At 33.9% G+C, this 25362-nt stretch overlaps 11 protein-coding genes across 11 annotated transcripts; 3 read left to right on the forward strand and 8 right to left on the reverse strand.

Annotated features, from left to right (window-relative positions):
- Nucleotides 1-193: 193 nt before the first annotated feature.
- On the reverse strand, nucleotides 194-1513 carry NAEGRDRAFT_45579 (rasGEF domain-containing protein; the record flags this gene model as incomplete). Its single annotated transcript, XM_002682939.1, has 1 exon — nucleotides 194-1513. The coding sequence occupies one exon, from the start codon at nucleotides 1511-1513 to the stop codon at nucleotides 194-196; it is 1320 nt and encodes a 439-aa protein (XP_002682985.1).
- A 394-nt stretch (nucleotides 1514-1907) lies between these two features.
- On the reverse strand, nucleotides 1908-2579 carry NAEGRDRAFT_62103 (uncharacterized protein; the record flags this gene model as incomplete). Its single annotated transcript, XM_002682940.1, has 1 exon — nucleotides 1908-2579. The coding sequence occupies one exon, from the start codon at nucleotides 2577-2579 to the stop codon at nucleotides 1908-1910; it is 672 nt and encodes a 223-aa protein (XP_002682986.1).
- Nucleotides 2580-2648: 69 nt separating this feature from the next.
- NAEGRDRAFT_77987 (leucine rich repeat family protein) lies at nucleotides 2649-4620 on the reverse strand (the record flags this gene model as incomplete). Its single annotated transcript, XM_002682941.1, has 4 exons — nucleotides 2649-3521; nucleotides 3750-3955; nucleotides 3996-4247; nucleotides 4288-4620. 4 exons carry the CDS (start codon nucleotides 4618-4620, stop codon nucleotides 2756-2758), a joined length of 1557 nt encoding a protein of 518 aa, XP_002682987.1. The 3' UTR covers nucleotides 2649-2755.
- Nucleotides 4621-4701: 81 nt separating this feature from the next.
- NAEGRDRAFT_34959 (uncharacterized protein) lies at nucleotides 4702-6299 on the reverse strand (the record flags this gene model as incomplete). The annotated part of the gene is made up of 1 exon (XM_002682942.1): nucleotides 4702-6299. One exon carries the CDS (start codon nucleotides 6297-6299, stop codon nucleotides 4722-4724), a length of 1578 nt encoding a protein of 525 aa, XP_002682988.1. The 3' UTR covers nucleotides 4702-4721.
- A 973-nt stretch (nucleotides 6300-7272) lies between these two features.
- NAEGRDRAFT_1762 (uncharacterized protein) lies at nucleotides 7273-8037 on the forward strand (the record flags this gene model as incomplete). The annotated part of the gene is made up of 1 exon (XM_002682712.1): nucleotides 7273-8037. A coding segment is annotated over one exon (765 nt), but the record flags the coding sequence as incomplete, so codon positions are not given.
- A 451-nt stretch (nucleotides 8038-8488) lies between these two features.
- FM144 (uncharacterized protein) lies at nucleotides 8489-13494 on the forward strand (the record flags this gene model as incomplete). Its single annotated transcript, XM_002682713.1, has 5 exons — nucleotides 8489-8728; nucleotides 8769-9327; nucleotides 9366-9871; nucleotides 9913-10884; nucleotides 10927-13494. 5 exons carry the CDS (start codon nucleotides 8489-8491, stop codon nucleotides 13492-13494), a joined length of 4845 nt encoding a protein of 1614 aa, XP_002682759.1.
- Nucleotides 13495-13652: 158 nt separating this feature from the next.
- Nucleotides 13653-14718, reverse strand: NAEGRDRAFT_1263 (uncharacterized protein; the record flags this gene model as incomplete). Its single annotated transcript, XM_002682943.1, has 2 exons — nucleotides 13653-13874; nucleotides 13915-14718. Coding segments are annotated over 2 exons (1026 nt in total), but the record flags the coding sequence as incomplete, so codon positions are not given.
- A 580-nt stretch (nucleotides 14719-15298) lies between these two features.
- NAEGRDRAFT_1580 (uncharacterized protein) lies at nucleotides 15299-16376 on the reverse strand (the record flags this gene model as incomplete). The annotated part of the gene is made up of 2 exons (XM_002682944.1): nucleotides 15299-15641; nucleotides 15688-16376. Coding segments are annotated over 2 exons (1032 nt in total), but the record flags the coding sequence as incomplete, so codon positions are not given.
- Nucleotides 16377-17329: 953 nt separating this feature from the next.
- On the forward strand, nucleotides 17330-22386 carry NAEGRDRAFT_45584 (SAC/GANP domain-containing protein; the record flags this gene model as incomplete). The annotated part of the gene is made up of 2 exons (XM_002682714.1): nucleotides 17330-17977; nucleotides 18076-22386. The coding sequence occupies 2 exons, from the start codon at nucleotides 17330-17332 to the stop codon at nucleotides 22384-22386; spliced, it is 4959 nt and encodes a 1652-aa protein (XP_002682760.1).
- An 8-nt stretch (nucleotides 22387-22394) lies between these two features.
- On the reverse strand, nucleotides 22395-23630 carry NAEGRDRAFT_29678 (uncharacterized protein; the record flags this gene model as incomplete). Its single annotated transcript, XM_002682945.1, has 4 exons — nucleotides 22395-22715; nucleotides 22761-23368; nucleotides 23414-23510; nucleotides 23565-23630. The coding sequence occupies 4 exons, from the start codon at nucleotides 23628-23630 to the stop codon at nucleotides 22395-22397; spliced, it is 1092 nt and encodes a 363-aa protein (XP_002682991.1).
- A 119-nt stretch (nucleotides 23631-23749) lies between these two features.
- Nucleotides 23750-24739, reverse strand: NAEGRDRAFT_2758 (uncharacterized protein; the record flags this gene model as incomplete). The annotated part of the gene is made up of 2 exons (XM_002682946.1): nucleotides 23750-23913; nucleotides 24100-24739. Coding segments are annotated over 2 exons (804 nt in total), but the record flags the coding sequence as incomplete, so codon positions are not given.
- Nucleotides 24740-25362: the final 623 nt, after the last annotated feature.

The following is a 25362-nucleotide window of genomic DNA, read 5'->3' on the forward strand; positions in this document are numbered from 1 at the left end:
GGCAAGAAATGTTTTAATTTTCGATTTTAAACCCTCAACTTCTAGAATTTTATTTTGTAATTCCTCTTGTGATTGACGAACTATGTCCTCCAAAGAGGGAGGAGGTGGTTGCTCATTACGTTTTGGAGGCATTATTTTGTTTTTTTTCTGTAAATAATATTGGACATTTAAATAATCAATGGTTGTCACAAGTTTATTTTCTTGGTTGAATTTTTAGTGACATGTTATATAACTCATCTTCTCCTCTTGGTTTGTAAGAATCAATGGCTGCTTGAATTTCTTCTTTTGGAATTATTTCATAGTCACGATCTTGAAACCTTAATATATTGTACATGATTGCATATTGACTGATTGCTTTGTAAAAATTTAGTTTGCCATCCACAAGTGTTGGGTTACCGTCATCAGCAAACAAAAAATCCTTGAGGTAAATCCCAATGTATGGAGTTGCTGGTTCTCCTTCAACAAAGCACTTGTCAGTGGCATCTCTCATACTTTTATAGTTTATATCCTGAGAACAAAATTTACAAATATCCTCATATTGTTTTTGAGTTTTCTCTTCAAGAAGGCTCCACGTATCGACAAGACGGGAAACTGATGATGTTCCCAATGAGCTGTAAATTGCCATAATCATATTGAAACTATTCAAATCCTTTAAATGTTCACATGTTTTGATAACTGTTTCAATCATTTTTTTTCTAAACATTGGGTTTGATTCGCTGACAATTTGAAATACTACATAACTGCTGACCTTATTAAATAATGTTGTTACTGAAATAATATTTGGAGCCATGAATTTTTTCTTCTCCTTATTCCAAGATTGACCCAACATTTCAGTGAATTTAATCTTTTTGTAAAGAGAGTGATCCATCGCTGTTAGAGTCTCTGCAAAATCTCTTGCATCCACTTTCAATAGGGTCAATCTTTGTTCTAACCTTGTTGAGGATCTCTTGTCCTTTTTTTCTGCCAACTCTTTTTCTCTTTTTTCATCTTCTTGCCAAGGATGTAATCGACTGGCATCTTTCATTGCAAGCAGTGTTCTTTTTGCAATAAAAGAAACAGGACTTTCAATCATTCTAGTACTACAAAAGTTAGTAAGTTGCCTTATCATCTTATCATCAAAATCATAGTAATGATTTTCTACCCACTCTAATATTAATTTTGCTGTAATTATTTGAGCATTTGATTTCAGATCTGTGTGATAATGATATTCGTCAAGAGATTCATACTGACCAATCGGAACAGTTGCACTCTCGGATGAAGAATTAAGAGGAGGAACATCAAATCTCTCTAATAGTTTCTGGAGAACGAATTTAGGTTTAACAAAGCTTCTATAACATAACCAAAATACTTTGACAAAGAATGGCTCAAATCTTGTTTCATCAGTGAGTAAAAGGATTAATCGATTAAGACTAATGAATTTTGGTATATTGCCTGGATAGAGTTTGGGGCAAGGTGATTTGGAAAATGTGATAGATTCAGGACATGCCATTGGTTCCTCATTGATCGGGGTCATTTGTTGGATTGGTAGTGAAAATTGAGAACTAAAAGCTATTATTATAATTATTAATTATTATTCCTCAATTACATACTTTCTTCACGATTGAAAATTAGTAACTTATCTCCATTCATAAAGTGGATTATTTTCTGAGGTCTGAGAGGGCTTGGTGGTTTTCCATCATATAATTTACTATAATATTCGTTTGCTATTTCTACACAGTGATGAGCCCTCAACTTGGATTCCTTCAGGCTTAACACAATAGGAGTAAAACCTGATATTCTAATATACAACAACATATTTCTATTTTTTTAAGGGTATAAAAATAAACCTATTTTCGAAGCTCCTACGCCACCAGCATAATTTAAGTGGATTTTTTGAGCATATCGAATGACAAATTTCAACCTCCTATTTATTCTTTTTGTTGAGCTTTTAATTTTTGTAATCTCTTTTGGTTTTCTATTTCTTGAAGAATTTCTCTGTGGTTAACTTGAGGTACATTTTTCATTTCTTCAGTAGGTTGACTTCTCTTTACAACCTCTCCAAGAATTTGATCTTGTCTTTCCTTGTTAACCATTGTGTGTTGAGCTTCGACAGCAAACCAAGATATTAAAGAAATAAACAATACTAATGCCAAACTGAGACGAGCAGGAATTTTCTTTCTGTTTGAATGGCGAGTTCTAACCTCACCATACAATTTGATCATTTCATCAATTTGTTGTTTGGCGTATTCCTTTTCCTCGGTTGTTGCAGTTGGATTGATAAGAAGTTTAATGAAACGATCGAAACGATCATGATCCTTTATCCACCACCTAAGTTGTTGTCTCATTGTAATTTTTTTATATTCTGCAGTTTCGTCAACCTTTGATTGTTCCCAAGCTTTTTTGAATTCGTTTGGATCCAAATTGTTGAAAAATTGTTTTTGGAATGAATCTTTAATTTCCTCTCTTCTTTGTTCAAAGTCCTCTGCCTCTAATTGTTCTTCTCTTTCTTGTTTCATCTTTTCATATGATGTTTGTGTTGGTGTATTATTCTTTTGAAGAGGGGATGGTGGTTGTGAGAGTGCAGATTTTCCTCCAAACATTGGTTTTCTATTTGATGCTGATGTTGAATTTAATGTTGAACAATGATGATAAGAACATTTTAGAATGGCGGAACGTGGAAGCAAAATTTGCTTTCTGAGGGATGATTTAATCATTTTTTTAAAATTGTTTTTCAAAATTTAAAATAATTGTCGGCTTTTCTCTCAAGATGGCGAAATTAATGATATAAAGACTTCAAATTGGATGAGTCAAGATTTTTCACCTTCTTTGATTCTGACTGGGTTGGTAGATTGAGTGGATTTTCAATAGCAAATTTAAGGGCTCGATATGTGTTCTTCTTATCAGAAAGATTCGTCCTATAGAGATCAACGTTTTCATTGTACAAGTTCAAATTTTGTTTTTCTTTCGAAATACAAACATTTTTCTTAATTTCCTCATTCATAGAATCATCAATATTACTTAAGGCAACATCTAAATCAAACCAATCCTTATTGAATTCATATCTGTCGGCTGGAGCTTTTAAGTTTTGTCTAAAATCTTTAACGTCATATGTCACATTTACTTTTCTGCCAATATCTTTCATTCTGTCATAGGATTCTGTTATCTTCTTAATTTCTGCTGTAGATTGCTGGCTGAACAATTTTGTTGTTGGTGATCTAAATGGACTCTTTGGGGTAAGGATTTTATCTGCTGTGTTATTTTCTTTTTGGATGGCTTTGAGATCTAACCTAGGTACTGCTGTTATGAAGAATGAGCTCTCCTGCGTTTCCTCTTGTTCTACAACTTCTATTGACGTTAATGGTTCCTGTTCCTTTATCTGGGGTGTACTCTTCTTGTTAATCTTATTTATATTAATTACCTGATTCTTTTTGTAAAACTGAGCGACTGGTACCTTAGATGAAGGGAGTTGTATGTTGTTGTCAATTAAAAGATTGATTGAATTCTTTTCACAATTATATCTGGCCCGTTCAACATCTTTTGGTCTTGCAGATATTGGGTTCATGAATACGTCTAATACTTCCAGACACACAAAATCCATTACATACAGATCCTCATGAAAAGTAATAAAATTCTCTTGTAACGAGATATTTTTCAGGTTCTGGAATACTTCTTTCCTTATTCGTGGTATTCTCTCTATTTTGTTCTTATTAAGATTGGCCTGGACCAAACTATTATAATTTAATGTTAGAAACAACATCCAAACAACGTACGTTGAAATTGAGCTTAGGGAAAGGAACACTCCATGATCAAGAACATTGTCCTCTAAAATAATTTCTTCCAATTTAAAATGTGATAAATCATTTGGAAGACCTTGTAAATTATTTCCACTCAAATCCAATTTTTTCAAAGATTTCAATTTTCCCAACTCGTGAAATAGGTAAGGATCTGAAAAAGTATTATAGGAAATATTAAGAACCTGGCATGTGTAATTCTCAGAGATATTGTGATATGCTTACCTCCAATTTTGAAAAGGCTCCCTCGATATTATCTGGAACAGTAACCTTATTTAAAGCATTACAACCAATATTTAAATCTCTAAGAGATGATAGTACAGCAAACTTCTCAAATGGTAAATAATTTCCAGATACATCAATATAGTACAAGTTTTCAAAAAGAATCAACTCATTTTCATCCACATAATCCAAATCCTTGTCCCCAACAATACATTCCAAAACTTCTGATTCTGTTTCCGCATGGGTAATCCTCAACTTTATACAATCTTTCTTAATTCCAAACAAAAAAACTTACAATTAGATACTTTGAGAGTGGCTTATATTTTCTTCCAATTGATTGATTAGATTTTGATCTAAGTTCGGGAAGGGCTACTTCATTCCTATTCATCACAATTTCTCTGTGTGCAACAGATTCCTCGGTTAACTTGTATATGAGCGTCTCCGACTTGGCCGTATTGATGGCAGTGTTGTTCTTATTTTTCTCAATTACAAATGTGTTAGGTCCCATCATTTTTATTCCGTGAAGCCTCTTGGCGTAGCTTGATCCTGGAGGAATTTGAGGAAGTCCGTTAAAATCAAACTGAGGTAATTCAACTCTAGTTCTCAATAGCCTCACTTGATTGTCCATTTTTTTTTAAAATTAAAAAGATGTTTATTCGTAGTATTTTTAGCGGGAGATGTAAAATGTTCTCCACCTCAGTAGAACTCTAACCAACCAACGCCATTTATTTAATAATCCTTTGGCAATGAATTCATTGGATCTTCAAAATGGCTCTTCTTTTTTCTATATTCCTCCATTTCTTGCTCTGATATTTGATAATTCGATTTTGAATATGGTGAACCAGTTTCTAACTTTCGCTTCTTTTCTTGTTGGATTGGATATGAGAATTCTGATTTTCTTATATTCTCATTTTGCTTACTATTAATTGTTATTGGCTCCTCTTTGGTCGTTGTGCTAGTTTCCAAAATATTATTATTGGAGTTACAAAAACATTTTCTATCAAATTGACGACAACATCTAAATCCCCATCCTTTGTTTGGATCCCAATGTGAACCAAAGACACTCGTGTGTCCATTATAGAATACATCCTCTTCATATTTACTCTTTATAGTAGCTTGGTGTTTACCTCCAATAATTCTACCACTTGTAGAGTATTCAGCATAATTTTCAGTTTGAGCAGTTACGTATTCTTGAGGCTTGTTTAAGAATTTTTCTCCTCCATATCTTTCTACTATTGCTTTTTTCCTAGTTTCTTCCAATTCTCTCTTCTTTTGTTTGAAATGTGAGTGGGCCATAAAGGCTTGTGAAGGCACTGACGCAATATTAATATCCTCTCCTCTATTGACAGCATCCCACATAAACTTTTGGGCTTGAATAAACTCATTATACTCTCCAGTTTTCTTAGTGGCATTGTCGCCAGTATATGGAGCTTCTGAAGGATCAACAAAAGGTAAAGGGTTACCTCTCATAGAACGAGTTTTAGAATCATAGTGAGCACTATCTAATTCGAGATTGTATAAATACTTTGGAATATCCTCTCTGGTACGAATTGATTGTGACACACTGGTAGTTTTCACTTCTTTTTTTCCACTTCTTCCAGATTTATCCAAATCTTCATCTCCAGAATCTGATGATGAAAAATATTCATCATCACTAGAATCACTATTATTATTTTGTTTGTTTTCATTATCCTTTTCTTGATTACGTTGTTCTTTTTTCCTTTGTTTTTCTATCATTTTTTCATGAAGTTGACGATCCTTATTCTTCTTTCTTTCTTTTTCCAATTCTTGATGTACTTCCACAACCTCCTTTGCGTATAGACTCGAGTCATACCCATTCCAATTATCTCTTTTGGCTTCAAAGCCCTTGACTTGAATATTGTGAATTAAATCATCGGGAGCAATGTCACTATTAGTAAGAGCAGCACCTTTTCTTCTAGGTCTTTCAGTGCACTCTTTTTCTTTATGGGTCATAGATCCACAATTCTTACAAGCACCTTTTCTGTATTTGGTGGCAGCTTGAATTTTTATTCCGCGATTGTACCAATTTCCAAACTCATCTTTTTCTTTTTCGGAATACCTCTGATGGTCTAAACTAGGAGCACCACGATCCAAGTACCAAGGAGCTTGTTTAATGTATTGTGGAATGTGAGGATTGATGTCTCTTCCTTGTTCATCTTTTTCCGGCATTACGAGACCATTTTTACGAGCCTCTTCTATTAATTGTTGTTTTTTATATTCATCTCTACTCAGACGTTGTGATGAAGCACTGGCAGATGGATTGCTCTTATTATTTGATGATGACATTTTTTTGATAAAAAAATTTTAAAATAGAAATTTGGTTGAAGGGTAATCCCGCTAATTTCTATCTACAAAAAAAATGCTCAACCAAAGACTTCCTCCAACGAGAGGAGGGCACAGAAGTAGAGCCTCTTCGGCTGCCAATCAAGAAAATGAATTACGACCTCCAAGTGTTGATCCTAGAGCACAAACTCCGGAAATACCTAACGATGATTTGGTAGCATCAAGACATGCTAGTGCATCCTCCTCTCTTGTACAAGCCTACAACAGGGCCAATCTTTCTAATTTAATACCTGGAGAAGCCAAACCAGCAAAAACTCTTGGTTTATTAAAATCTCTTACTGCAGAACAAAAACCACAACGAGACTATATCAAGTATCCTTTTATGCTTTATGAAGATACAGATAGGTATTACTATTCGGACAATGTTCAAGCTTTTTGGAATGAAACAAGATCAAATCTGGAGGAAAATCAAGAATCATTCAAGGATTTATCTTCTGGCGCTACTGATTTCGAGGATGGAGATGAACAATTGCGAGAGGAACTATTTTCTATTCATACCCAAACCAAAGCTAAAACACTCTGGGCAATTAGTAGTGGTATGTCTTCATTGGAAAAAACCTCTTCTCCCTTTACAAGGGAAGAGAAGGTTGTAAACTTGGATATGAGGGCAATTGTATCCTCTAGACCTGCTTCGTCTGGTTCAACAACAAGGTCAGCAAGAACTAGTCAATATATGGCAGGTCCATTTTCTGATTTAATTGATTCGGTTGATAATTCTGGAACTAAATTTAAACAAATTGATGACACAAAGGATCACACAAAAAGAAGTTATATTATTAATGCAAGTGGAAGATCAATCTCTTCGATTTATCATCCAAATACTAAACGACCAAGCAGAATATCTAATTTTGTTGAGAATATGAGTATAACTAATGAGTCTTTATTTACTTTTATTTCAACAGAAAATGTGATAACGTTAGACCTTGAAAGATGCGTTGAAATAGATAATAAGGTGCTAAAAAGTATTGGAGAGTACTGTCCTAGGTTAAACTCTTTGAATTTACAACATTGTTCACAACTTCGTGACAGTACCATTAGAATCATTGTTAATGGATGTTCTGATATTCAAAATCTAAATATTGGCATGTGTCATCTCGTTACAGATGAAAGTCTTGTTGAAATTTTCACACATTGCAGAAAACTAAGAGTGTTGTCTGTTCATTCATGTGAAATGATAACCGGAGAATTATCGTTCCGCATGACAAAGAATACGCCATTTTTGGAAGTATTGGATATTAGTTTTTGCACAAAATTTTCAGATATTGCACTTCAATTCTTGTCTGAGTACTGTACTAGATTGAAACATTTGGATGTAAGTGGTTGTCCTCTAATTCAAGATGAGGGACTGTTATCAATCTGCAAGCATTGTCCTCAAATTGTAACAATGAGAACTACTATTTTATCCCAACCTACCATCACAAGTGATTCTCTTTCTTTCCTAACTAACTATGCCAGAAATTTAGAAGTTCTTGAACTTAGTGGAATATTTCAAATTAAGGATGAGTCTGTTGTGGAAATTTGTAAATATGGTCAACGCCTAGAATTTCTTTCTCTTAGTGGATGTCCAAATATTACAGACGATTCAATTAACGCAATTTCAGATCATTGCCAAAATTTACGTTGCTTAGAAGTTGCTGGGTGTAGGAAAATTAGTGTACAGGCTCTATTGGAACTCATTCACAAAGTAACCAAGTTAAGAAGATTGGTTGTTACTAGATGTAATATTTCAATTGAGGAATTAGACATTCTTAGAAAATTCACAAACGGAAGAGTTAATGTTGTCAAGCAAGAACCAATACCAAAAGAAAAAATTAAGGAGTACTTTACTGTTATTAAGGAAAAAGCAGTGAAAAAGAAAATATCTAAAAAGAAAGGAGAAAAGAAGAAGAAATAAATACTTTTTAAAAGTCAACTGCCTTACGTGAAAGTTTATTTTTGACCATTGTTGTATTGTAGTTGTTCCCGCCAATGTTTTGCACAAAATAAAAAAAATGCTAAACAATGGTATGTTGATTAATGTTTGCCATTGTATTCATGACTTTATAGCCTGGCAACAGCCGTACGTAAACCTAGTAAAATTATGCTCCGAGAAGGGGAAACAACATTCTTGTGAAGGAGGAGTTACGCAAGAGATGGATCGAGACATCGGAAGAACAGTATTCAGAATTAAAGGTTCTGTGCCATCAAATAACTATATTTCCTTTCCATCATCTATTCCTAAAAATAAGGGTGATGTGCTTGGTTTAATTGGTCAATTTTGTTACGTAGAGTTGAGAGCTAATAGGGATGTATTTGTATTTCATGTTGAGATTATGACTAAGGATGAATTAACCTTTAGATTTTCTTTCGGAAACATTTCCAAACAATTCAAAGTAAGTTATCAAAGAGATCTCTTGTTTTAATTTCAATTAGAAAACTCATAATTCAATTTTCATACCCGTTGATTATCTGTCCGAGAGTTGGACTGTGCTTGCCATAGATTTTAAAGCTCTTGTTCAGACACACCTAGATAAAGTATTCAAATGTATTAGAGGCATAATTACTTGTTCAAACCTGTCATTGAAGAATGTATACACAAGTGACAATATCTATTCTACGGACACACTTACTAAAGACATGTTTCTTCCAGTTCCAAAAGGAAGTAGTTGGACTGATCTTTATGAATGGCATTGGATTCCATCAGAACCAACAAATATCAAATTAGCATGTATTATTGACCCTCAAACTCTTAAAAAGCCTTCAACTAGTTTTAATACAAGTAGGACTTCATCAATTGGATCCGCCAACTCTAGACGATCAAAAATTACTGGTGTTTCTAATAAGAGTATGCTGACACCTTCTCCAATTTTGGATATCAAACGTTTTATTGGATACAATTGTTACTATAATTCCAACTTGTGTTGGACTTTGGATTCAAATTACTGTATTTTCCCAAGTGGCTCATCAATTATCAAAATGGAAGTAGCTACAGGTAAGTAATTCTTTGATGGTGATGCTGAAAAATAATAGGAACCCAAACTGCTTTTCAAGGTCATACCCAATCCATCACCTCTATTTGTACAGATTACAAATGTAGTATTATAGCAAGTATTCAGAATAATATTCCTCTGATTAGGTTATGGGATATCGAATCTGGGAGATGTTTATCTGTTTTAAAAGGTCAAGAGACTGAAATTAGTTGTGTTTGCATATCTGATAGTGGGAATGTAATGGTAACAATTGGAAAAGATAAATCTCTAAAGACTCAGTTTATTATTTGGGATATTTCAAATATTAGAGATTCTGGTGAAGATGTTCCTATTATTTCTAAATATGTATGCGATTATTCAGTTCAAAAGGTCAAATTTGCTCCCAATGAAGAAACTAAATTTGTTACTTGTGGAATGGAAAATATTAGATTGTGGAGATTGAAAGGTGGAATAGTTAGAGGTTGTTCACTCTCTCTGGAAAACTATAGTCTAACAAAACAAAACTTTCTTGATATTGCTTTCGAAAAGGCATTTCTTTCTCCTCATGTAAGTATTTCAGGTTGATGAAACTTAAATGTTATTCTTAGTTAGGAGACAAAGACCACAGATTCTACTTAGGAACCGAATCAGGTGCTATTTATCAAGTAAATTATAATAAGAGAATAATAGAGTGTGTATTCCAACTTCATAACAGTGCAATCAATACTCTCTACATTAATGAAGGAATTTGTATTACAGGATCTGCTGATAAGTTTGTTAGAGTTTGGCCCCTAGATTTCTCTGATTTTTTCATAGAGGCTGAATTGGAAAACTCTGTCACCAGTGTTGTGACATCTAAGGATGGATTCAAAGCTCTTATAGGAGACTCAAATGGATCTATTGGAATTTTGGAAATAAGTACTCAGATCTACAGATCAGTACTACGATCTCACACAAAAACTGTTTTGGACGTAGTTAGTGATCCTAGTAGAATGGAGTTTGCTTCTGTGTCTCTTGATAGAACAATCAGAATTTGGGATCTTACAACTTTAAATCAAAAATATCAATTCGATATTGACGGAGAGAGCCCAATTTGTGTGGACTACCACAAGACAGAGTACATGATAGCATGTGGATTCGAGTCTGGTATTGTAAGAATCTTTGAAGTCAACACAACCCAAGTTCTCGAAGAGTACAAGGCACACTTGTCTGATGTATTGGCCATAGCATACACATTTGATTCCAAGTGGCTAATCACCTCTTCCAAAGAATCTATTTGTATCTCAGATACCAAACACATGTACCAACCCGTCAAGGTTATTCCCTACACATGTGAATGCAAAAGGGTGTGTTTATCATTGAGCAGAGATGGAAGATTCTTTGCATTTATTGGACCAAATAGAAATATTATACATGTGTACAGCTGTAAAGACTTTGAAGAAGTTTATATTTTCGAAACTCCAACCGACTTGTTCGAAGGAATAGTCTTTTCCTCTGATTCTAAGGAAATAATTGCATCCACTTCAGACAACAAGCTAATGGCCATTTGTTTGGAAAAAGGAGAAATTATTTCAGAAACTGTAAGTAGGTCGATTAGTTTGAAATTTACATCTTTATCAAAGGAATATTCAAGTAAAAACTATGCTGTAACACTAGACACAAGTCAAAATGGAAAATATTTAGTTACTGGAGGTGACGATAAATTAATAAGGGTCTGGAACTCGAAAGACTTGGCCAACTTTAGCTGTCAAAAATTTGTTGGTCATTCTGGAGAAATTAAGAAGGTTCTTTTCAGTTCAGATTATGGTCATGTCATTAGTTGCGGAGATAATGGTATAATTGTTTGGAACTTCTTAGGAGACAAATCAAGAGATATTAATCTAATGATCGAAACACACTTGGAAAGAAAGATGATGGAAAAGAAAAAAAAGGAAGATTTTGAAGTTGATGATTTACCAAATAGATATAATGATCTTTTCTCTAAAGCTTTAGAGGAAAAGATGAGACATGATATTGAGACACTTAAAGATGATCCTGCTGTTAAGGAAGATCCAAAAGAGGATCCTAAAACAACCACTTTACCGTCAAATGAACATAATAAGAATATCATTACACCATTCAGACAATATAAGCTAAATAGACCTATCTCAAGAGTAACTGTGCGCGACAGAAATATGCCCACTGAAAACCCCTGCCTTAAATTAGGAAGAATTACTGGATATAATGGAAATGCCAGAGAGAACTTGATTTGGGATGAACCAAACAAACGTTTGATTTACACATCTGGAAATGTTATTATTATTGAAGATATCTTGACCAGACACCAACAATATCTTTTCGGTCATGAACATGAAATTAATGCACTAGCAATCCACCCAAACGGAAAAATATTGGCATCGTGTGGTGGGGTAAAAGGAATTACAATGGATTCACCAATTTTGTTTTGGAGTCTGGAAACAAACTCTGCTTTCAAGAAATTAGATTACCACAGATGGGGTGTTTTGGCAATGGACTTTTCTTATGACGGAAAGTATTTTGTTAGTGTTGGCGTCAATGAATATGATGAGAAAAACGTACTGGCTGTATGGTCTGTAGAAACTGGAAAAATGATTGTTAATGCTATGGTTTCAGAGATAATCCATGCTGTAAAATGGTTTCCAACCTCTCCTTCATCAGAGTTTATTACCACAGGCAAAAATTCCATCATTTTTTGGTATTTGAATCCAGAAGGGCAATTGCTAATGTCTCCAGCTAAGGTTGATGAAACATATGTGATAAGTGGAAATAGAGATGGAGAAACTATTACTCACTATTCTTGCATTGGATTTAGTGAAGACTATAGAAGTGCTTGGGTTGGCTCAACACAAGGCTCAATTTATTGTTTTAATATTGAGACAAATGAACTCGAGTTCAAGTGGGTGGATGCTCACGATTCTGAGGTAGATTATGTTTATTGGAGGAAAAACACTGTTATCACAGCAGGAACAGACTGCCAAATCAAGAGGTGGAAGGTTAGCAAAAAAGACAAAATCTATACCATGATACTCAGGGAGCAAATGGAAGTTGATACACCAATTACTTCTGCTTATTTTGATAATGACAAGTGTAATCAAGGAGTAGTTGGAACGGCATCTGGAACTATTTGGTATATTAATTGGGAGCAGCAACAGTGCATTAGATTGATCAGTTGCCATTCAAATTTTGTTACAGGAATTGTAAAGGTTAATGACTATCTTACTTCATGCTCTCATGATGGTTCTCTACGTATTTGGTCCAGAGTTGATGAAAATCAAGTAGTATCCTATAACCAAATTCTTGAACTAAAGAGAGGAGAGACTAATCCCACCCCTGCACTCTGTATGTGTAACAGTACAACTAGTAACCTTGTAGCAGTAGGATTTTTGGATGGATCGATCTATATTAATTATCTTAATGATCTCGAAAATGTTTTAAAGAACAAGATAAGACCTCATGAAGAAGCAATAACATGTATAGCTCTAACACCAAGCAACAGAATCATCACAGGAAGTGCAGGTGGTTTAATTACTATTGTTGATAATTTAGTTAATATTTCAGAAGATACCTCACTGGCACCTACAGAATTTTTGGAAAATAGATTTGTATTTATCAAGGAGTTTTTAGGTCACAGATTATGTTCTCTTGATTATGATGCTAAATCAAGACGATTTGTAAATACAACTGCCACAGGCCTCGTGTCTGTTTGGAATGAGAATGACTTGTCTCAAGTTGCCAAGTTTGCCCCACATATTTATACCAGAAAGGTTGCAGAAAAGGAAAAGTATGAAGTGGATATCATTGCCAAATTCTCTCCTTTTGATTCAGATTTATTATTGATTACTGCTCCTTCTAAAGGTACCCCCAAGATTGAGTTTTACAATTATAAGAGGGAATATTGTGTTAAAGTTGTCGACTTGAATAGATTTGTCAGTTGTTTTGCTGTGTCTGTAAAACACAAATTAATTGCATTTGGTTCTAGAGAAAGAATGGTAGCTATAATGGACTATGATAGTGGTGAGTTTGAAGAATATGAAGCTCATGGAGATTGTGTTAAATCTATCATGTTCGATGATACTACCGATCAAGTCTTATCCTCTGGGTTTTCTGATTTGGTTGTGTGGAAAGTCGGCTCATCAAGACCATCAGGTAAAAATATCAACACAACAAACTAAAAAATTTATTCATTCTTCTGCTTTTTGAGATAATTAATTTCTTTTGAATTGGCATGGAAGGAGTTTCGTTTTCTTTTAGAAAAGCTTTGCTCTTCAGATGTTGGAGTGGTTGCATCACTATTCGATGCAGTATCACTCTCTTCATTTGGTGGATTGGGCACCAAACGATCAAATAAAGACCATTCAAATAAATCAGATGCCCTTTTACAGAACTCTACACCTCTAACACTGTTTCCTCTTGGATCTAGACGAGGAGAAAACAAGCACATTCCCATAACAGAAGGAATAACAATGCATATTGCCCCTGCAACACCAGACTTGGCTGGCAACCCAACTGTGCAGGACCAATTACCAGAAAAATCATACATTCCACAAGACAGCTAAATTTGAAATGTTAATACAAAAACATTTGAAACATACCATTAACTGAAGTGCACATTTTACCGTGTCATTTGATACAATTCTATTATTTGTTAGAGGGCAAGTTCCACCGTTTGCCAATGTTGCAGACATTGTAGCTAAACTGTTAGAATTGACAAGAATGGAACAAATTTGAAAATATAAATCTAGTGTGTCTTCCAATCTAGATTCTTCTGGAAATACATTATTTTCCTGCATATAATAAGCAAGAGCAAAATTACGATCTCCTGTTGATTTCTCACTTAGAAAGGTAGCATTATCAAAACCAATTTTACTGCCACCAGCAAATTTGGAAAATTTACTGGAAACATATGTAAATCTCTTTGATGGTGACAAGTCTGGTTTTACGAGTGAACATACAGTAATAGCTCCTGCATTAATCATTGGATTGTGTGGCTTATTTTCATCATCAAGTGTGAAAGCATTGAAACTTCCACCACTTGGTTCAAATCCAACATATTGATGAACATTGTCTGCTCCAATATCTTCACAAACAATACAGTAGGTGAAAACTTTTGAGCAAGACTGAATAGTAAAATCAACATCACTATCCCCCAATGAAAAACGTTGACCATCTACTGTACAAATAGCCAATCCATATAATTCTGGATCCACTTCAGCTAATTGAGGGATATATGTAGCCACATTACCACCTTTGATTTCCTTTGTTTGTTCGAATATTTCTTTAATTTTAGAACAAAAGTTAGACCAATCTGGAATTGCCAATCTTCCAGTTAATGCCCTACTGATAATATTTGTATTTTCTCCGACAATATTATAAAAAGCATCAAAATCAATTACAACCTTCTTGTACTCATCAGAGTTTTCATCATAATTTCCATTATTAATACCAAGTATAATTTCTTTTATCAAATTTTTCAACTCTGGGTTATTCTTGGAATCCAATCCTTCTTTTTTGAGAGCCATTTCCAAATCTCCAACAGTAATAAAACCTTGTTTTTTAACATCCAAATCCGAATATAATTTTGAAATTAATTTACGTTCTTGTTCAAATTTTGTTTGAATTAAAACATCTGGTGATCTACCAAGACCGTTTAAAGAACCAATCGTTGGTGATGGAACTTCCGAAGATGTTGATGCATTGAATACAGCATCATAAATTGTTTGTTCGGCCATGGCAGAGTCGTTATCAATTGTTGTTACTGGTGTATTATTGTTTTGAAGGGGATGTGATCGTGGATGATGAACAAGATGTAATGGAGTATCTGTTTCCTCTGGATAAACAAAAGGGTTTTTACTGTCTTTCATTTTTTTTGTTGTGTTATGATTTTTATCAGAGCTATTCTTTAATAAAAATACAATATTATTTTCTCTTCAGATTAAAATAGGAAAAAATTGGGTTACCAAGAACTGGTTCTTTTGGAATGGTAACTGTTTGATTTTGAGGTTGATAACCATCCTTTGATACTTGAATAGTAAAGGTTCCAGGAGGTAACAATCTCCAGAAAAATCCATTAGAATTAGAATTAATAATCTTTGCATTATTAATTACAGTTACATTAGCTCCAATAACTGCATTTCCAATATCATCTGAAACAATACCAACTGCAGAATACTTCAATTGATCCATATAAGCAATTAGAGCGTCCTTATTTTGATCCCAATATCCATCTAAGTGATCTTCAGGAGCAATATACTCCTCAGTCAACTCTAAAGTAAGTTCATAACAATTAGCTCCAAAGTAATTATAATCGGCCATGGAATGTCTGAATAAAATTCGAATTAATCTAAAAATGAAAAAGAAAAGCTTACCTAACAACCCACCATTGGGCACCATTGGTAATACCTCCTGGGAATCTCTTACTCAAGTGCATAACAGTGTTAGTGTCTGCATAAACTGATGCAACTTGTTTGAAGAAGGTATCATCAGGTGTGGCAGAATAATTACAATCCTTTGACAAGGCAGTATCGAAAGGATAGTTAGCAACAACTACACCTCCATGTAGATTGGCTGACAAAATAAATGATTCCTTTGAAATCCAGTTCAAAACTGCAATAGTTTCTGGTTGGAATGGATCATCAGGCTTACCAAAATAAAAGTCTGGGAAGTTTCTATTCAAATCAACACCGTTTGCATTTCTTCTTTGTTTAAGCTCATAACCATCAGGGTTCATAGATGGCATAATATAAACATCCATATAATCAAGAATGGAAGTTACTCTTACATCACCAGCATTATACAAGTTCAAGAGATATTCAATAAAATAGAGAATTACTTCTCTTCCAACAGTTTCGTTACCGTGCATGTTTGCAATATATTTGAACTTTGGTTTTTCATATCTCAAGTTTGTATTTGGTCTACCAATAACTTTTGTACCAAAAAGTTTCATAACCCATAATTCTCTTTGTTGGACTGATTGACCAACAGAGAAGAGTACAGATAAATGAGGATTGGCAGCGTTGAGAGCCTTCAATTTAGCTGTCATTTGCACATAGTCATGATTTGAAAGCAAATTCTTTGCTGCTCTTTTGTCAAGGGAGGATTTTCTTGTTGTGGTATTGAATAATCTTTTAACAATGATTGGAGTCTTGCTCTTACTTTCTGCATTAATTTCATCAATTTGATGTTCCAATCTGTGTACTTGATTTTCATTCTTCATTTCAACAATGAACATTCTTTCTTTTTGTAATTGTTGAGCGAGAGATGAAAGAAAGTCATTTCCATTCCCAATTAACATCTTGTCGAGTGGTTTTCTAATTCTAATAGAGGCCTTATCAAACATTTTTGCGTGTCTTCCTTCAACAAAAACTTTTTCTAATTCTTGTCTATTTAATCCCATTACTAGTACAGAAAATTCAGACAACATTCCTGCACTGCTAGTGCCCGTATGTAATGTTATCTTTGTAGAGGATGAGTGAATTAAAATCATCACGGTCATCATCATTATTATGCCCTTCATCAGATGCACTGATGAAAATCGTTGTTGTTGTTTCATTGGTTCTGTGAAAGAAACGAGAATCTCTCTTTGTTATCCCGAGTTGTTTATGACGGAGCGGTTTGTTGTTCTTTTTTCTGAGCAATTTGTTTGAAAATTACAATCTAAGCTCTGCTCAGAGCTAGGACTCCACAACAATTCGGAAGCAATTACCAAATTATTATTGCTAATGAAATAATTGGAAGCGTGTTTACAAAATTTGGCTCCTTCAGGAGTTAACAACTCCCTTAAAAATCTTGAACGTTTGTCTCAGTTAATAAAAGAAACAATAAGTTTCCAATGACATTCAATTTTTAATCTTCGTCTGAAAATTATCAAATCCAATAATTGACCAATAGGATACCTACATATTAACCAAACAAGTATTGATATTTTGCTTTTTGTTTGCCTTTAAGTTTTTAACAACAGGTTAAATGAATTATTTATTCTATTTAAATTTTAAATAATTCTATTTAAAAATGCCACCAAGAGAAGCAAGAGGAAATTCCAACCCATCATCTGGCTCTTCTCGATACCACAGATCATTTAAGAATACATCGGATAATACCGATGAACAACAACATAAACCTTCAAGAGGGAATTATAGAGGGGGATATAGAGGAAACTCTCGTTCAAATTCTTCTTCAAGAACAGAGGAAACAAATGACACAAACACACAAAAATCGACTTCTCACAGAGGAGGACACAATACACAAAGAGGACCTTACATACCAAGAAATTCAGAGGATTTATCGGAAGGTTTACCTAAAACAAGAGTTAAGCCATACAAACCTGGTTTTATTAAAAAACAAAAATCCGAAACACTTCCCAATTTTCAAATAGTAGCAAGAAATGATGAAGATGAGGAAAGTTCACAAACATCAAATAGGACAAAAAAACAACCATTTAAAAAACCGAATCCAAAAGATTTAGTTTGGGAAAGATCTGCTGAAAGAGATGATGAGCAGGCTCCAAAACCTCCAAAACAAACTTTTCAAAAACAACCATTTAAAAAACCGAACCCAAAAGATTTGGTTTGGGAAAGGCCTGCTGAAAGAGATGATGAACAGATTCCAAAACAAAAATTAAAGAAACAACCATTTAAAAAACCGAATCCAAAAGATTTGGTTTGGGAAAGGCCTCCCGAAAAGGATAATCAAAGATTTAAAGAAGGAAAAAATCTACATTTACAAATTTTCAAATAGTAGCAAATAATGACGACAAGGACGAGGAGCAAAATACTCAAAAACCACATAGAAAGCAACCATTTCAAAAACCAAATCCAAAAGATTTAGTTTGGGAAAGGCCTGCTGAAAGAGATGATGAACAGATTCCAAAACAAACTTTCCAAAAACAACCATTTAAAAAACCGAATCCTAAAGATTTGGTTTGGGAAAGACCTGTAGATAAGGATGAGCCAACTCTAACAAATAGAATTGCAAAAAAACAACCATTTAAAAAACCAAATCCAAAAGATTTAGTTTGGGAAAGGCCTGCTGAGAGAGACGATGAGCAGGCTCCAAAACAAACTTTTCAAAAACAACCATTTAAAAAACCGAATCCAAAAGATTTGGTTTGGGAAAGGCCTGCTGAAAGAGATGATGAAGAATCCGAACACTCTCATACACCATCTGGAATTCACAAATATTTAGATGATTTATCACATGGCCCAAATATATTTACCCTACCACAAGGATTTTCTGGATTTGGCTCTTACAGAGATTCTAATTTACCAGATAATAATTTATTCGAAATTTCTAAACCAAAAATTGTAAATATCAACGAGGATGAAGAGGATAATATAATCAAATCTGACGAGAAAGGGGTATTATTTGAGGATGAAGAACAAGACGAAGAGTATTATGTAGAAAAAGACCAAACAGACAATGAGCAAGATGAAGAGGATAATCATGACGAGGAAGATCAAGAAGAAGACTATAATAATTTTGTTATTGAAAGAAAATCTTCCTCATCGTATGATGAAAACGACAGTGAAAGACAAATCCTAACAATTCCCCCTAAAACACATGAAAAGAATGAAAAGGACATTATCTACTCGAAACTGAAAACTATGGAATCAAAGACAAAAATTTGGGAAAAAAGCTATCCAATCAAGGCTAACTCAATTATTGGTACATGTCAGGACAAATGCCCAAAACAAGAGATTACCAACAGAGAAAAGGATAACGATCTCAGTTTATTTGAAAAGACAGGAAAGATCATTATAGACGAGCATGGTATTAAGATGTACAAAGCAGATCCTAATGCTTGCGTGAAAAAGTATGCCAGATCTGCTGCAGCCGTTCATGCTGATCCTTCACTAATTCGTCCTCCTCTAATACTCAAGAAAACATTGGAATATTTGACCCATAATATTTTAGAACGTAAAGAAGAGTATCATACTATATATTTTTTTATTAGAGACAGAGCTAGAAGTATTATCCAAGACCTAACAATACAAGACATCAGAGATGAACGAAGTGTAGACTTACATGAAATAATTTCAAGGTTTCACATAATGAGTCATCACTTACTAGCAGATGTAGGAGAAGAATTATCAGATCCTCATCAAAATCTTGAATTAATGAGCAAATGGCTTAAAAGCTTACAGGAGCTCTATTTTGAATTAAGATCTAATGGAATTGAATGTCCAAATGAGTCAGAGTTCACTGCTTACTATATACTTGTAAAGATTACTTCAGATCAAGAAGTTGCCAAGTGTTTGAGAAACCTTCCTTCCAAAGTCAGCAAGTCTCCAGAGGTATTGTTCGCCCTTAAGGTTTACGGAGCATTTTCTACTAAAAATTATGTACGATATTTTGAATTGGTCAAGCAAGCAAGTTACCTAAGTGCATGTCTAATGCACATGTATTTTGCACATATCAGAGAAGAAGCTCTCAGAATTATGAATACAGCATTTAATATTAAGGTCACTGATATTTCCAAGGCTGGTAGATATCCAATATCTAAACTCGTAGATATTTTGGCATTTGAAACTAAAGGAGAGTGCACAGATTTTTGCAAAGCCCACGGTATTTATATTGACGGGGATGATGTATTATTCAAATACTCCACGTTCGTAACACCTGACAAGAAAATCAAATCAAAGAGGTCATTGAGGTTGATTGAATCAAAGGTTGCTGGCATTAGATACTCTGATCTTGTAAATTTAAATTTTCGGATAGCTCCAGAACCTTCCAAAACACCGCCGAAAGAATTAGAAACTAAAATCAATGAGTCACCTCAGAAAATCGAGATAATCAATCCACCAACTCAAGTGCAAATAGTTCCTCCAGCTTCCCAACCAAAACCACCAACACCTGCTCTTATTCAGAGTGCTATTCCAAAGGAAGTAATAAGAGAACCTGAAACAAAAATACCATTGGTAACTCAGCAACCACCATCTAGGTATGATGTTCCACATGTCAATCCACCCTCCACTTTTGTTCCACCCAAACCAACTACACAAGAAAATAGACCAATCTTTCCTCCAATTGTTTTTAGTCCTTCCCAGATGCCACCTTTTAACATAATCAAGTCACCAAATCCTCCAATTCCACCTACTCTAATTCAACCACAACCACCTGTAGCTTTTAAAACTCAATCACATAGAAACGAAATTTCTATTGATCCCTTGATTCCTCAAATCCCAGTCTCCCCAATTAAACCCCTAGGTCCGACTGAGGAGGAAACCAAAAAAGAACTGAAAAGCAAATATTTTTCATTATTGAAGAAATATGCAGAAAGGAAAAAGAGAATTCGTGCAAGTAGGAAACAACACATCAGCAATGCAATGGACTTTGTACTCCAAGAAAATATTATGTCAGATGATTATGAAGAAGATCAATCAATGTGCAAATATTACAAACACATATTCAAGAAGAGATATCTCAGCCAATTATACCAACCTCTTGACTTGGCTTCTCTTATCTTTAATTCACCTGTTACTGACAAGATTGATACATTTTTCAGCTTTTTTTGGAAACTAATGATAGTACCAGGAACAAACAGCACTCATCTTAATGAATGGATTGCGGCAAAATTTTCTCGCCCAAATAGTGATGACTATTTGTGTAATTTTATAGTAAACGGTAAGGACGTGGATTCCCTACCAAGACCCAAGAAAAACACAGAACTACATATTTGTGCACGAACCCCCAAAGACTCAAGGTCATGGAGAGGTACTTCCTCAATAATTTTCATATTGGATAATCCCAACAATACCGATTTACAGACATATTTCTCACTAGAAAAAAAGAGGTTACACCAACATTTTTCAAATTTAGGCTTATTTAATGATACTCATATCCCTATTCTAATTCTCTTTGATAAGAGCTGGTTTCACAATAGCAGTGAAAATATGCTAAAGGAGCATTTCCTTCACATTATCTATGAAGATTTTAAATGCTTTTCAAATGTGGAATATGTAGGCATTAATTTTACTCACCTACTAAACTTTCCCTCATCAGAAGAAATTGCTATTTTAAATCAAGTTTTAGAAAATTACACCTTGTGGCTTGCAAATAACTCCTCCGATCCACCTCTTCTCCACACATATTCTATTAGAGATTTGATAGAAGAAACAACTTTTTCACACATTCGAAAATTGTTGATCGATATTGATCCAAATGCTAGAAATGGTATAACTGTTAAGGATTTGATACTTGTATACAATGATGTGTGTGAATCGCTATCCCATCAGACTATTTCAGAGACTGAAAGAATGAGAAAACTAAATTGGCCAGCTCCAGAGTTTGAAAAGTATTGCGATTGGAACACAGATGAAAATGCAATACTTCAAAAAGAGCTTTTAGGTCAATTATCATTACCAACCATTGATCTAACTCTCTACAACTCTAAACATATTGTTGACAATTTGTATAGCTCATGTAAGCAGTATGTGACAACCCTGTATACAAAACGTAAGATTTATCATCCAGCCATTTCCAGTCAATCCATCAAGCAGTTGGTTAAGGAACTTGTTAACGGTGGTGGATATGCTGCTAGTATCAAAATCTTTGAAATGTTCATTGAGATACATTTAACCTTGCTCTTTGATAAGGATCCACTTTATAGTTTTGTTTTCACCACAGCAGAATTCAAAAGTATTGCCAATTCAGTTTTGGAGAGGCTCAGATATAGCTCAAACCCATTCATCGAATCGTCATTAAGGGCTTCGTATGGGTTAAAAATGTCTCTCAATTCAGACAAGACTAATTTTGAGACTTTTAGAAATCTTAAACGTATTATCAAAGAATCCACTCAAGAAAAAAACCAAGATTGTAAGAAGAGAAAACTTGTTACCTATATTGATATTAATCAATGTATAGGGATGCACACCCAATTATCAAACAAAATTAGTGAGCAAAGAAGTCTATTTTCTCATCTCGAATCAGCCCCATCCGATCTTAGTTACCACTCTATTGTAGATACAGATATGAGTGACACAGTATCCACCAGTGACAGTTGTCAGTCCTGCATTGATTCCCTCAAATTACTACAAGAAAAACTTGAAATGTATAGAAAGGGTATTTAATAAAGTGCTCAGATTTTGAACGTTTGGTAAATATTTTCCTTATTGAGTTCAGTTAGAGGAGACAATCCACTTGTCATATCAACCGATTTTGTTTGTTTTTGTTTTTCAAATTCTGTCTTTTCTTTAAGGAAAGCCAATCTTTCTTTTTCTAATTGTTTTTCCTTTTCTTCTAATTTTTCTTCCTTCTTCTTTATGAATTGTTCTCTTTTTTCTAATGCCTTTTCTTTTTCCTTGAGGATCTTGTAGCGTTGTTTGATATAGGTATCGAAAATATTAAATCTCACAATAGATGTTTCACAAATTTCAACAATGGAAATTCTTTTTTTTGGCTTCAATTAAATGTAAGAGGTTGGTAGTTGAAACACTATACTTACATCTACACAAATCATTCTATTGATTAATTCAGAAACCTCCTTACTGTAACAAGATGGAATTGGATTGAATTTTCCAGCTGCAATCTTCTTTTCAAGTAACACAGCATTTGGAGCTTTAAAAGGAGGCTCCAAGGTGCACAACTCATACAAAATACATCCCAGAGACCAGATATCACAACTTTCGTCATACCCTTGATCACTCAATTGATCTGACAATAATTCAGGAGGCATATAGTAAGGTGTTCCAAGTCTTGTGTGAGCAAACTTTGATTGGTCCGATAAAATTCTTGCCAATCCAAAATCACCCAACTTTACATTCAAATCTTTATCCAAGAAAATATTTCCTGGTTTCAAATCTCTATGAATAACTTTTCCACTCTTTCTTGTGTGACATTCTTTTAATGCACAACAAACTTCGGAAAAGATTTTCAGAACTGTTGCTTCTTCAATTTTACCAGATGTTTTCTTAATGGATTGTATAAATTTACCCAAATCTCCACCCTCACAGCACTCCATCAAAATGTACAATTTTCTCTTGTTTTTATCAATGTACCTATTAAAATATTTAACTATATTCTTGTTTTCCAAATCTTTGAGAATGTTAACCTCTAAATAAATGTATGTTTTTTATCACCCTCAAGTCTCTTACTTACCAGTGACTATTAATTGCTTTTCCTTCTCCGACATTCGGCCATAATCAATCTCTTTCCACACATATATCCTATGATCCTTCTTGGATTTAACCTTATACTTTTTATAGGGATAGAATTATAGTTAAAATTTATGGAAATGATTTAAACCTACCACACTTCCAAAGCTACCATGCCCTAATTGTTCTACAACATCAAAATCGGCTAATCCTGTCTCCATATTGCTGTTAATGAAATGTTGTATTTTTTTTAACAATGTGTAACGTTTCGATTCTAGAAATATTGAGCGGTTAAGGAACATTTGGCGGGAAAAATAAAAATTTTACTTGCTTAAATATTAAATTGTTTCTTATCAACAACAAGTTCATTTCTTCCGTACCATTCAAATTCACCAAACAAGTTATCAAATTTACCCAATTGTAAACTTTGTAATCGGAAAGTAACACGAGGTCCAACTTCTTGAATTTTTACACCCTTAGTTACAGTTACAGACTTGGCACGATCTTTTACACCCTGTTCAATGTTATTTTCGTCACACTCTTCTTCTTCACTTTCGTCTTCATCATCTGATTGTTGAATGTCCATTTCATTATTGACAACTTTCAATTGGTTATTCAATTTTTCAATCTCTTGTTTAACATTCTTGGCCAAATAGACATCATCACGGTCATACTCTGAATGGTCATTACCTTTGTTCTTTTCATCAACATCATAGAAATTATAAATGTGGTGTCTGAAGAATATAAAGTCACGTTGATTGTGCATGGTCACAACTCTTCTACCAGTAAAATTAGGTTTTTGTGGGAAAATTGCTTGGAACATTCTAGCAACTCTATAACCCAATCTTGTGGTAAAGTTATTTAAAATCAATTCTGGATAAAACTTTTGACAATAGTTTCTATCCACTTTGGCAATATTTCTCAAATCCTTCTTAAGTTTTGGGAATGAAAGTCTAAATGTAGCACATGGTCCAGTTGGTAAGTGAATGAGTAAACATGATGAAGGCTTGTTGTTTCTTTCTCCAATAACAATCACATCTGTAAAATCATTCTTTTCGGCGTATTCAATAACTTGCTTCACATAATAGTGTTTTCTTTTCATGTAAAAACTATTTGGAATACAGTTCAATAACTCCTTAATAAATGTCATTGTGAACTTTGAGGCGTTCTTGGCCTTATCCAACATGGCATTATATTGAGTCGTAATGAGAACCTTTGGTTCTTTTCCATTTTTAAAATATTCTTCAAATTCGTCAATATCTTCTTCCTCTGCCAAAGTTTCTTGTTTTGATTTATGAACCTGTTCATCAAAATTTTTCAAATATTCCAAATCATTTTCAGGATGGTAATTTGTCTTGTAAGGTGTAATAATAGATGGGTCATAGATACGTTTATCTTCTTGTGTTTTTGGTTGTTGGATTGGTACGCCCAAATCTCTTCTTTCTTTTCTATTCTTGTTTTGTAATAATCTTCTCAATTTACGTTGTTTGGTAATTATTTCATGTTTGTGGTCACTGTTTTTAATTCTCTTTGCATTTATTCTAAGAATAGGATACTTGTCAACCAATTCTTGTCTTTCAACATAGGGTGTTGATTCATCAACATCAGGTACAATCTTTGCAGCTTCATGAATATTCTTCTTGTACTTTTTTTTGAATTCTTTCTTTTTTGCTTCCGAATCCTCTTCAGTATTTAAATACTTGCTGACATTATAGTCCACTGTTTTGGTGTACCCATGTTGATTTTTATAATAGTGATCCTTCATCTTGTACAATTGATTCACATCGGTAATCACTTGGTTTTTCTTTTCCTCCTTTGAATTATTTGTTTTCTTTGGCATTGTTGTTATTTTTTCTTTTAAAATTATTTTCAATAGTTTGTTGATTTAAATAATTCAAACATATTTTTGATGTCAAGCATTACTACTATCGGAATCAACCATTATATACAATT

This window comes from Naegleria gruberi (assembly GCF_000004985.1).
Source record: "Naegleria gruberi genomic scaffold NAEGRscaffold_2, whole genome shotgun sequence".
Lineage (NCBI taxonomy): Eukaryota > Heterolobosea > Eutetramitea > Acrasida > Naegleriidae > Naegleria > Naegleria gruberi.